Here is an 11177-nt window from a genome sequence, read left to right as displayed (position 1 = left end):
GGGAGGGGCGGGAAGCGTAGGGAGGACGGGGAAGGCAGCGGCAGGCCCAGGCCCTCGCAGGCCGCGTCCTCCACGTCGCAGGTAAAGTGGTAGAGGCGGTAGGAGTCGTGCATGGAGGGGAGGGGGTGCTTCCCGCTCGATCTCCCGCCGGGCCCCGCCCGAGGCCGCTCGAGGCGCTCTGTCTTCACGTCTGCCAACGTTTGCACCAGGCCCAGGGCAATCATCTCGTCCCCCAGCCTCAGCGCCTCAGCCCGAGACGCGGCATGTCCCTTGATGTGCAGCCATGAAACCGCCTCTCCGCCAATGAAACAGGACGGCAACACCACCTTGGACTTGGGCACTTTCCGGTCCCGGATCTATGAAAGGGATGAGGATCACTGTGAGAGCCATGGCAAGTGACAATCAGGGATAGAAGGCCAACATCACGAGTCTGGGTGGGCAATTTAATGCGTAGAATTCGTCCAAGGGTGACGTATTCCGTTCGACAAGATGCTCGGATCTGGCAGCTGTTCATTGTGAAAACCCACTATAATTCATGCTCCACTTACCTCCAATCCCAAATACATAAGATATGCCAGCTCCCGTATGTAGGCAGGCGGATAAATCTGCCTGCCCCCCCGCAATTGTCGCCGGGATGTGCTGAAAACGGGATCCACCATCTTCCAACACTCTACCTTCGCACGAAGAATGCCGGCTGAGGCATGATCTGCCTGCCCTGAAATCTCCAAAGATCCTCGACCATTAGCCTGTCAAAAATTGTGTCCTGTGATCATATCATTTGAGAATTAAAAGGCTTACAAATTTCGTGCGCGAAAAGTAAATGTACCCAGGGTGAGACCTGCAAAACGTGCTGTTTTCTGCTCCCACGACGGCACAAGGGAGCTGGGCGATTCGATGATTTTGATGGAAAAGGGTACGGCCCCGCTCCGCCCGCTGCTGATGACGTGGGGGTGTGATGGAAACGACCGCAACCTGCCTTTATGATGGAAAAGGCCTCAACCCTCGGTGCCGGATTCTCGCGCTCTCATCATGGAAGTAAGTCAACGACAGACGACTGTCGCTCCGGCGGGCACACGCACCCAGCACACGCCGCCTCCCGTGCTTCATTGATGCATTACCGCAATATTTCATGTGTGGTGGAAATGTAGAAGCCACTATGCCTGGTGGCTGTCCATATTTGAAGCTTAAGTCCTCTATCCCGCGGTATTTCCAAGTTCAGGTACCGGGCACAAATGCATCGCCCCTTCCTTCTACAGGGGACTGTTGCCCCCATCTCTCTTTTGCTGGGCTTGCTGGTCATCTGTACCATAACGCATGGCTTTTTTGTCCCATACCTGCCCTCCTCGTCATTGTCGTCGTCAGCGTCAGGTAAGCTTGGTTACCGCAGCCAGCAACTTTCTTTTGCAGCCTTCGTTCATCTGCTTGAGTCTCGTGTGCTCCCATCTCGCTCCTGCCTCAAGGCGAGCATCTCGTATGGCTGTTTGGGCAAGAATGTGGTGTATGGATGTACCACCACTGTGCGCCATAGCATTCCAGAGGTGTGAGGATGTGCTGGGTCAGCGGCTTTGGTCCTTCTGCTCATCCAGAGCAGAGTATGTGACGTGGGAGAGACTTTCTGTACTCGTCAATCTCTCAAATCAGTAACACGCATGTGTACATGTCATGTAGCAAGCCGCGATTGAGCAACACTTTGTGGTCTATTTTGTTTAACAGTTCGCGAGAATAAAGCGCTGCAAGCAGAAAGTCATGACTTACTTCCTTCATCTACAACGATGCGATGTTCACGAATTTACAACAGCAATGAGCGTCGTATCTGGATTGTCCGTAGGCAAGGCAGTACCGCGCTTAGGTAGTAGCCAGCTATGGGCGGAGGTGGCAGGTGCGTCATGCTGGCTATAAAGAGGGCGGGAAATGAATCTTTCGAGAAGTTATAAACCGCGCGTTTCGCCGATGGACGCTATGAAAGCTTCGGTTAAAGAGGCGGAAATGGGACGATCAAGAACTGGGGAAGAGGGTTGAAGAAGAGGTCGTGGGGGCGTAGATAAAGCTGTGTTGAGTTCTTTCTCCCCCTCTCATTTCTGTGCCCTCCCTTTCCTTCCGCCCACAGAGAAATCTGAAGGAGTATCGGATGTGACGGAACGGGTCATCACCGTCTCAGACTCGGCCCTAAAGCATTTGGAAGACCTGCGCGCGAAGCAAGGAGTGGAGCACCTGTACCTGCGGATGGGGGTGCGGTCGAGGGGGTTGCTCGGGCATGAGCTACGTCCTGGCGTGATGAAGCCAGAGGTGCGTTCCTCGGGTGGTGTGGGAGTGTCGCGGATCCACAAAGGCCGGGCGTGGTGGCGCGAAAAACTCACTCCCTTCCTCCTTCCCGCCCTCTCCCCATCCATCCTCCAGGAGGTGACCGAGGAAGATCACGTGGAGAGCTACAGCGAGCACCACTTCTCCTGCGTCGTGGACCCCAAGAGTTTGCTCTACCTTTTCGGCCTTCGCCTGGACTTTAAGGATCAGTTGATCGGGGGAGGGTTCGCGTTTTTGAACCCGAACGCCCAGGAAAGCTGCGGGTGCGGTTCCTCTTTTGGGGTGTAGGGAGGAGAGAAGGAAAAAGCGAGGGGGTGGACGGGAGTGCGCGTGGTCACGCCTCGCAAGAAGGCGGACGTTGCCGCAGGGGCGACGAGGAAGCCTCCATCTTTATTTGAGCGATTTCGCCTTTCTTGCTTCGCCTGATCCAACCGCCACCGGGGAGCTGCAGTGACGTTGTCGGGACGGTCATGTACATTTGTGTCAGTTTCAGCTTTTAGAAATGGATGCCAGCGCCTGTTACACCCTAGCTCAGTAGCAGTAGCCGCCTTGGCTAAAAAGGAATCACGAAAATTGAAGCGCATAGTAGTGGACAGCTGAGCCCAGCCTTCACTTGTACGCTCGAGTGTGGCGGCGTCCTTTTTTCATTTCATCGCATTCTTTTCGAAATTTTGTCCTACCCTCCTTTGCCACTGGTCCTACCAAAGACCCAGGCAACGCTCGTGTAGGCGCTTCCTGACGCCTTCGTCCACTCAGCCAAGCCCCGCTATTGATTTGATGCTCTGTATCCAAAACCCTTTGCTTTCTCTCCAACGATCGATCCGTCCTGCGGGCAGACGAGGAGGACTCGTGGCCCGTGCCCCCTCTTCTTTCCCTTGATATCATTCTTGCTGCACCCGGCTGGCCCCCCATGCTTCCGACCCCGACACCCATGGATACCCCTTCCCCAATCCAGCTGTTGAAAAGAAAACTATCGTCTCTGGCATTTACTGTGCCTTGCGCTGTCTGAGCCGGGAAATCTCGATGAGCTTGTCCTTGATTCGGTCGTTGAACATCCATATCATCCACCCGATGACTTTCGCGGACAGGCCTGATGGGAAGCAGCGAGTCGCCGGGTGGGGTAGAAGGCGTGGGAGCGACCAAATGAGAGAAAGGGTTGACGTGTGGATGCTTATGGGCGCTGAGAAAGGGGTGGGAGGTATTGGGGCGGCCTCTCCGATCCCTCTGCTCCTTTCATCCCCCCGCGCCCCTCTACCTGTCCCCACGGATCTACTTCAGAGCCCGCCCCTAGTATCCGTATCCGCCCAGGAAAAGATGAATCTGTACTTACCGTCTACGTTGGCAACCACGTAGCGGGTCTGTGGGTGCTTGGCGGTCAGGGCGTGGAGGATGGCGTCACTCGTCACGGTGGGGGGACTCGCCTTCTCGATGCACCGTCGCGTGTACGTGGGATTCTGTACGAGATGGCCGTACACTTCCATCACCTGCAAGATGCGATGACGGCGAGGGGTGTGTGAATTGAGCGTTAGCCGGAGCGGGCAAGCTGAAGGAAACGGGGAGGACCGCCATAACCACATTCCCACCTTTTCGGACACGGAGTCCGCGGTTTCTTTCACCCTGGTGGCTATTTTGCCAAAAATTGCGCTTGTGACATAGGCTGGCTCGACCACTGACACCGAGACTCCAAGCTCCCCCATTTCAACGCGCAGGGCGTCGGAAAACGCCTCTAACGCCCACTTGCTCGCACAGTAGTCTGTCATGAAGGGCGCCACAGTCAGACCGGCCAGGCTGCTGATGTTGATGACCCTCCCTTTACTGGCACGGAGGAGGGCTAAAAATGCCTTGGTGGTGGCGATGGCACCAAAAAAATTCACGTCAAAAAGCCAGCGCAAGTCATCCATGCTCTGAAACTCGACAGGCTTGTTTGACCCGCCCACGCCGGCGTTGTTCACCAGCCCCACAAGAGGCCTTCCTCCCAAAGAGTCCAATGTACTGCTGACAGTTTGCACAGCTTTATCAATCTGCTCTTGCTTCGTCACATCGAGGATGATGGGTACTATATTTTCCTGAGATTCTAGCGTCGGGGCCTCGGCCTTCAAGGTCTCTCCGTCTAGTTCCTTCCGAACACCGGCAAAAACAAGGAAGCCTGCTCGAGCTAGGCTATGGGCAGCATGTGCACCAATGCCAGTTGAGGCGCCTGTGACCACAACGGCCCCTTCTGGAGGTGGGACTGGGTATTCTCGGCGCGTGGCTAGGTCGAGGAGGTACGGGATGGAAGCGAGGAACGCGACGAGGAGAGCAGAGAATCTGATACCCATCATTCTCGAACCACAGACAGCTGTGAGTAAAAAGTATGTATCATATGCAAGGAATTCGTCAGGTCGTTGAAATGCTCCAACATGCTCGGCTATGGAGACACCAAGGTCTAAGAGAGTCGTGGCGGCGTGACGAACACAGCGGGGGGAGAGGCAAGTGGGAGACAGCGAGTACTACTCTAGCACTCACGGACACAAGTAGCGAGTGGAAGCCGTGTGGAGACACGTATGATGCTTCAATATGTCATGGAGCAATTTCAACCTTTTCTCAACAACGCTAGATACTTGCAAGTTGTAGTTAGTACTTTGCCTGGAGTGGGATTTGGTGTCCGTACGTGGCGGGGTTGAACATGCGCGCTGAACTAGTTCCCAGCGCTTTTTATCCCCTCAGTATTTTTATTAAGATATAACCCCATTAAATCATCTCTTCACAGGCCATTCCTGACACTCGTCTATCCTGCGCCTCTTCCCCTGTTGCATGGGATTATCGCGCGTGCGTTGCTGATGGTCTCTAGCCCTGACCGCGGCCCCGCAAAGCGCCTCTTTTTCTCGTCAGGTCTCCTTCTCTTCCTCACCACCACAGTGCTGAGAAAGACAGGCATGCGAAGTGCATCAGCTATACTGAGGAGAGGAGCTTTCAATTGTATAAGTCCATTCAACAGCGCTGCCTTCATCAGACCCGTGAGTGTACCGGGAAGAGTACATCGAAATTTCATTGGTGGGAATCCTCACAAGAGCACTTCAAGTCCTGGCCAACGTACTAACTCTCTTCGAAGTACAAGCCCAGCAACCGCAGCATATCCAGAAATATCTTATGCCCAATCCGATCAACCTACGGAGGGAGACGATCCCGTACCCGCGGTGGCTAATTACACGCGCCTCATGTCCCAGTCGGAACTGCATCGGGATTTCCACGATCTGGGAAAGCTGAGTGCCGCGGACGCTGGCAAGGTGGTGTGGGTCCGGGCCCGTATTGCTAACGTCCGCGCAAAGGGCAATTCGTGTTTCCTTGTCCTCCGTCAAGGGCCTTTCGAGACGGTGCAGGCGTGTTATTTCAAGGACAAAAGCGCACCAGAGCGATCCAAGGCCATGCTGAAATTTATGGGCGGGCTCACTTGTGAGAGCGTCGTGGACGTGCAAGGCACCTTACAAGCTGCGCAAGTGAAATCGTGCTCGGTCACAGACGTGGAGTTGTCAATCCAACGGGTCTACGTAGTCTCATCCGCCGAGGCGATCCTACCGTTTCAATTGGAAGATGCGGGTCGGCCCGAGGCTGAGGTGGAAGCGTCGCAAAGCACCGACCGACCGTTTCCTCGCATCGGTCAGGAGCTTCGCCTGGATAACCGGTGGCTGGATCTGCGCGTTCCTGCCAACAACTGCATCATGCGCATTCAATCGGGCGTTTGTCAGCTTTTTCGGGAAAGTCTTTATGCGGAAGGATTTGTGGAGATCCACACGCCCAAATTGATCGGAGGGGAGAGCGAGGGCGGAGCCGGCGTGTTTAAGACCGACTATTTTGGTCGACCCGCGTGCCTGGCCCAATCTCCTCAGCTGTACAAGCAGATGGCGGTGTCGGCGGATCTAGGCAGGGTCTTCGAGATCGGCCCCGTCTTCCGCGCCGAGAACAGCAACACGCGCCGACACCTGTGCGAATTTACGGGGCTGGACCTGGAAATGACGCTGGATGAGCATTACAACGAGGTCCTCGCCATCGCACACCGCATGTTTAAACACATCTTCGAGGGTTTGGAGACGCGGTTTGCCAAGGAGCTGGCAATCATCCGAGAGCAATATGCCTCAGACCCGGTCGCCTTCACGGACGGGCCTTGCATCGTGCACTGGCCGGAAGCCATCCGGATGCTGCGGGAGGAGGGAGGAATGCCCGAGGTGGGCGAGCTGGAAGACTTGACCGGGGCCCAGGAGCTGCGACTCGGGGAGCTCGTCAAAAAAAGGCACGGGGCAGACTTTTTCATCCTCGACAAGTATCCATCGGCTGTCCGTCCCTTCTACACGATGCCCTGCCCGTCCGATGCCGCCTACAGCAACTCGTACGACATGTTTCTGCGTGGCCAGGAGATCTGTTCGGGCGCTCAACGTATCCATGATCCGGACTTGCTGACTCGGACAATAGCGGCCAAGGGCTTGCCGATGGAGCCGTTAGAGTCTTACGTGAATGCCTTTCGGCATGGTGTGCCGCCGCATGGGGGGGCGGGCATTGGATTGGAGCGGGTAGTATTTTTGTATCTTGGGTTGGATAATGTGCGTAAGGCTTCCATGTTTCCGCGCGATCCGAACCGGTGCGAGCCTTGAGAAAGGAGGATACAAAAGCACACTCTTGTGGTAACGGTCTGTTCGCTCTCAGATAACTGAGCAAGAACTCCAAAGAAGCGAATAAAACAGTTGAAATTTCGTAGAAGGCTTGGGTATTCGTATGTTGTACGTAGCATGGGGGAAGATACTACATGCTGAGGCGCTTGTAACATACCATTTGATCGATACCATTGTATCTCTAGAGGTCATGCGTCCCGGGCTACTCATTTATCTGTCATATGGTGAATGACGCACCTGGTCCGGCGGGAGACGGCGGGTGCTTGTTACTGACTCCAACTCGTCGGCGGAGCGAGGGGAGGGGAGTGAGGCAGGGGAGAGGTTGGGACCCCTCCGTCCAAGCTAGGAATCCTGGCGCCGTCTAGTTCCATCAGCCATACACGACACTGACGATACCCCCGCACGGCCTTCCTTCCTCGATGTCTTGTCTTCAGGCACGGCATTTATGCCCACGCTCGCCCATTCCTGGCCCCCGCTTGCTTTTTCGTCTCCCGTCGCGGGAGGGGGGCGCCCGATCGCCGGGATGTAAGGGTCGTGCGGCATGGAGATGCCCCGTTGCGGATAAAAGCGGTGCATGGGAGAGTAGAAACGGAAGTTCTCCAGCTTACTCAGGTACAGGTCCGCATACCGTCGCAATGAGAATGCAAAGAGCGTGGGCTCCCCCCCCGAACGAAAGACAGAGCCGAAGTTTGCGTTGAACATCTTGGACATCTCCGTCTGTAAGTACCGCAGATACTCCTCCAGGCCGTCCGAGACTCGCACGTCCGCCTCTTGCAATAGGTAAGGGAGCGTCTCCGAGGCCTTACCTTCCCCCCCCCCGGTCGGTCTTCGCGGCCGCCTGCGTGGCCTCGGTCCGGATCTTCTCCATTTCCTCCTGAACCAGGCGCAGCAGTTCCGTGACCGTGACGGCTTGATGGGCGTACTGCCTGTATTTTTTGGACTGCTGCACCACCAACTCGTACTCCAACTCTCGAATGACGGCTCCAGTGCGCCATCCCTGATTCCGTCGACCCCCCACCAGGTCCGCCCAGATCTGGTCGCCGATGTACAAGACCCGCGGCCCCTGCCAGCCCGTCAATTTGGTCAGGCCTTCCAGGGAGCCGTGCGAATAGACCTTCCCTTTCTCTAATGTGGTCACTTCCGTCCAGCGAATCTTCCCCGTACGCTTGTCTACCTGACGGAAGGGTCGGTTGGATGTGTAGAACCCTGGCTTTCCCGCAGAGACGATGACCACGTCAAAGAACTCCTGCCAGTCCGCCCCCAGCAAAAATTGCAGGCCGCCAGAAACGTACTCAAAATTGGAGTTGGAGCACAGAAACAGCTTTTTCCCAACATCGCGGAAACGCATCAATGTTTCGCGCAGGTGTGGAGAGGGTAGCATGTAGGTGGGAGGGTCTCGCACCACGGTCTTGTGCATCTCTCCACTTGTGTGGACATGACTGATTGCTTGTAAGACGTCTTCCACTACTGCCTGCCGGTCATGGTGAATATTCAACTCGTTCAAGTAATCCAGGACATCCGCAACTAGACAAGCCTCCGACAAGGCAAACAAATCCAGAAGCGGTTTCATGTGGTTGTTCCGGTATTGTGGAGAGACATGAGCACCGTCGCCGTACGCAGCCACCACTTCCTCTTTGCTCAGGCGCCGACGCCCACAGAATACTGTCCGGAGTGCTATTTGGTGTATGTAGCTAAGCTTCAGCACCCATCCTCGGTCTACATCTACCGCTAGCCCTCGAACAGCAAAGCGTGGATCGTACATTCGACGTGTCTTCATTTCTGACGGGTAACCCGAATGCTCGATCAGGTAGTCCTTGGCCATGCTGTAAATCAGCCCTTCCATTTTGTGGGTGTAACTCACAAGCGTATAATCATAATCAAAACCTAATACGTCGACTTTGCCCAGATTTATCGAGTTATTGACGAATATGCGGTCTTTGCGCGGCAGGCTTTGCTTCACTTGGTACCCCGGTTGCTGCAGGGAATTAGGTAAATCTGCACTCTCTTGCTCCATTTTGGCCAAGTATTCGCGGAGTAGCCGATTTACCCGCGGATGGGGGTGTGTAATGTCGCTCAATGATGGACCACGCTTGGTGCTGGTAGAGACTGTGCGAAAGCACCGGTATAATCTGCCGCTACCCTTACTGGCATTTCTGACCGCTCTAAAGGTCACTCTCGCCTTGCTTATGCGAAAGGACATTCCAGCCTTGTAACCTGATATGGTAATAATCGCATAGATTACGTGTCATAGGTGAGAAAATGAGACATGGAAGCTGTGGTGGGCAACAATAAGCTCAAGGGCGTTTGTTTGGAAGTAGCAAGTTTGCCGGGAGGTTGGCCCATGACCAAATACCAACAGCCTACGGCCACAAGCCACATTGAGAAGCAGTACGACAAGAAATCTGGAAACAAAAATAATAAGAAATTTGAAATTACATGTGTGTGATTGTCTTTGCTCGGTTTTATTTATCATTACAAAAGTGCTCTCCTTTCCAGGCCGTCATATATCCCGCGCACATTACCCCCCCTATGACACAATCATCCCCGTTCTACCGCTATGAACATGCAGCGACCGCACGCTTACCGACAAAGCACAAAGTTCATCTAGTATGCGAGAGCAAATCGCACTTCTCTCCCTCACTTTTTCCCTCCGCTCCCTCTTCCCTTGAAAAGTTGGAGCGCCTGGACGGGTCTCGCTCGCTTGGCTGGGTCCAAGACTAAAGCTTGCTCCAAAAAACCACGCAAAAGCTCGACCTGTTGCCGAGTTTGTGACGGCATTCTGGCCATGATCTTGGGGGAGCAGAGCATCTCCCCTAATTGCCTACTTGGGCCCGTGGGAGGGGGTAGTGCCCGCACGCTTTCCACTTGACTCCCCTTGTCCAATTCACGCGCCAGGAACATGCCCTCCTCGTCGAAATGTTGGCTCCTCAGCCCTGGGCTGGCCTTTTTTAGCAACTTCCGCGAGAACGGACCCCTCACCTCCATCATTTGTCGAAGCACCTCGTTGTTGTGCCGGCCGGGGAAGAGCACCCGGGCCGTGTAGAGCTCATACATAGTAGTGCCCGCGCTCCACATGTCCATGGCCGGCCCGCGGGGCGGGTACCCCAGTATCACCTCGGGGGCCCGATAGAAGCGTGATTGCAGGTACGGCGTGCTAGTGGCTGCCTCCTCTGCCTCGTTCCCTTCCAGCTCGTGGGTGTGGAGCGCCGAGCCGAAGTCGCAGATCTTCAAGACGGACATGGAGGTATCCACGACTAAATTGTCGGGCTTGAGGTCAGCGTGCGCGACGCCTTGCTGCTCCAGGTAGGCCAGGCCGACGAGCAGCTGAGGAGGGACATGGGTTCGAGAGGGTGCAAGGGAGTGAGACGGACGGAAGCGGAGCGAGGGGAGGTCGCGCCCGCAGTCTGCACCCGCCTCACAGGCAGGGCCTCCCTCAATGGAAAGCGCTTCCGGGCGACACAGTTCGGACACACGCATGACACAAACGAGCTTCGCGAGACATGCTTACCTGTTGCGCGTAGGAAAGGACGGCCTTGATGGCCAGTCCCTGCGAGGGCCCATAGGTCTTCAAAAGCTTCCTCAGGTTCAGGTGCATCGCCTCCATCACCACGCACACGTGACCCCCCAGCCTGAACTCCTCGTGAAAGCGAACCACGTGCCCCTCGTCCCTCTTGTCCCCTTCTGTCAGGGCGCGGAGGAGTGCTGCCTCTTTCAGGCCTGCCTGCAACATCAAGTCGTTGCCCCGCAAGACCTTGATGGCCACCGTCCTGGGCGAGGGCCCGAGGGGAGAGGTGGGGACGGCTTGCGTGTCGTGGGCCACGAGGACGGAGCTGAAGACACCGCGTCCCTTGACGCCGAGGATCTGAGCAGGAGGGGCGGGAGGGGAGGGAGAGTGAGACAAGCGGCGAGGACCCCAGGGACGCGGAAGGAGACTGCAGGCATTCACGGAGGCGGAGCCAAACAGTATGGGGGAGTAACGGGTCAGACCCTGGCACATAGTAGATACACGCAGGCAGGGCAGCACAAGGCAGAAGTGAGCGTGTGGCACCCAAATGGGACGACGGGCCCAAGGCGTCCGGCCTCCGTAGTGGGGGAAGGCGCGGCACAGCCTCGCCGTAGAGCAGGCAGTGCGATTCTTCTTCTCCAAAAGCGAAACCCAAGTCCGGCGTGATCGAGGCGGGCGCCAAGGCCGCGCCCTGCCAGCACGGGTATTAGATTGGAGTCACATCCCCC

General features: G+C 56.0%; 6 protein-coding genes across 6 annotated transcripts; 2 read left to right on the top strand and 4 right to left on the bottom strand.

Moving 5' to 3' along the window:
* Nucleotides 1-2: 2 nt before the first annotated feature.
* On the bottom strand, nt 3-767 carry NGA_0462600 (pleckstrin g- interacting region: mechanosensitive ion channel; the record flags this gene model as incomplete). The annotated part of the gene is made up of 2 exons (XM_005853484.1): nt 549-767; nt 3-356 (listed from the first exon to the last, which is right to left on the bottom strand). Coding segments are annotated over exons 1-2 (465 nt in total), but the record flags the coding sequence as incomplete, so codon positions are not given.
* A 449-nt stretch (nt 768-1216) lies between these two features.
* Nucleotides 1217-2894, top strand: NGA_0462700 (iron-sulfur cluster assembly accessory protein). Its single transcript, XM_005853485.1, has 4 exons — nt 1217-1368; nt 1799-1879; nt 2108-2286; nt 2398-2894. The coding sequence occupies exons 1-4, from the start codon at nt 1233-1235 to the stop codon at nt 2587-2589; spliced, it is 588 nt and encodes a 195-aa protein (XP_005853547.1). The 5' UTR covers nt 1217-1232; the 3' UTR covers nt 2590-2894.
* A 20-nt stretch (nt 2895-2914) lies between these two features.
* Nucleotides 2915-4643, bottom strand: BDH (3-hydroxybutyrate dehydrogenase). Its single transcript, XM_005853481.1, has 3 exons — nt 3885-4643; nt 3632-3785; nt 2915-3391 (listed from the first exon to the last, which is right to left on the bottom strand). Exons 1-3 carry the CDS (start codon nt 4620-4622, stop codon nt 3288-3290), a joined length of 996 nt encoding a protein of 331 aa, XP_005853543.1. The 5' UTR covers nt 4623-4643; the 3' UTR covers nt 2915-3287.
* An 855-nt stretch (nt 4644-5498) lies between these two features.
* Nucleotides 5499-6926, top strand: DARS (aspartyl-tRNA synthetase; the record flags this gene model as incomplete). The annotated part of the gene is made up of 1 exon (XM_005853486.1): nt 5499-6926. The coding sequence occupies one exon, from the start codon at nt 5499-5501 to the stop codon at nt 6924-6926; it is 1428 nt and encodes a 475-aa protein (XP_005853548.1).
* Nucleotides 6927-7746: 820 nt separating this feature from the next.
* On the bottom strand, nt 7747-8787 carry NGA_0462500 (5 -nucleotidase domain-containing; the record flags this gene model as incomplete). The annotated part of the gene is made up of 1 exon (XM_005853483.1): nt 7747-8787. The coding sequence occupies one exon, from the start codon at nt 8785-8787 to the stop codon at nt 7747-7749; it is 1041 nt and encodes a 346-aa protein (XP_005853545.1).
* Nucleotides 8788-9394: 607 nt separating this feature from the next.
* On the bottom strand, nt 9395-10824 carry NGA_0462400 (uncharacterized protein; the record flags this gene model as incomplete). The annotated part of the gene is made up of 2 exons (XM_005853482.1): nt 9395-10268; nt 10453-10824. Coding segments are annotated over 2 exons (1059 nt in total), but the record flags the coding sequence as incomplete, so codon positions are not given.
* Between the last annotated feature and the right edge of the window lie 353 nt (nt 10825-11177).

The sequence above is a fragment of the Nannochloropsis gaditana genome, assembly GCF_000240725.1.
Source record: "Nannochloropsis gaditana CCMP526 unplaced genomic scaffold scaffold865, whole genome shotgun sequence".
NCBI lineage: Eukaryota > Eustigmatophyceae > Eustigmatales > Monodopsidaceae > Microchloropsis > Microchloropsis gaditana.
The sequence above is the reverse complement of the archived record's forward strand: the minus strand, read 5'-3'. Positions and strand labels throughout refer to the sequence as shown.

Bases quoted from the DNA above. Each gene is read 5' to 3' on its own strand.
- NGA_0462700 (XM_005853485.1), top strand. From the start codon at position 1,233: ATGCATCGCCCCTTCCTTCTACAGGGGACTGTTGCCCCCATCTCTCTT. The intron at 1,880-2,107 runs GTGCGTCATGCT...TTCCGCCCACAG, and splicing joins GCTATGGGCGGAGGTGGCAG to AGAAATCTGAAGGAGTATCG. The intron at 2,287-2,397 runs GTGCGTTCCTCG...TCCATCCTCCAG, and splicing joins CTGGCGTGATGAAGCCAGAG to GAGGTGACCGAGGAAGATCA.
- BDH (XM_005853481.1), bottom strand. From the start codon at position 4,622: ATGATGGGTATCAGATTCTCTGCTCTCCTCGTCGCGTTCCTCGCTTCC. The intron at 3,786-3,884 runs GTGGGAATGTGG...CGCATCTTGCAG, and splicing joins CGGACTCCGTGTCCGAAAAG to GTGATGGAAGTGTACGGCCA. The intron at 3,392-3,631 runs GTAAGTACAGAT...GCTTCCCATCAG, and splicing joins CGTGGTTGCCAACGTAGACG to GCCTGTCCGCGAAAGTCATC.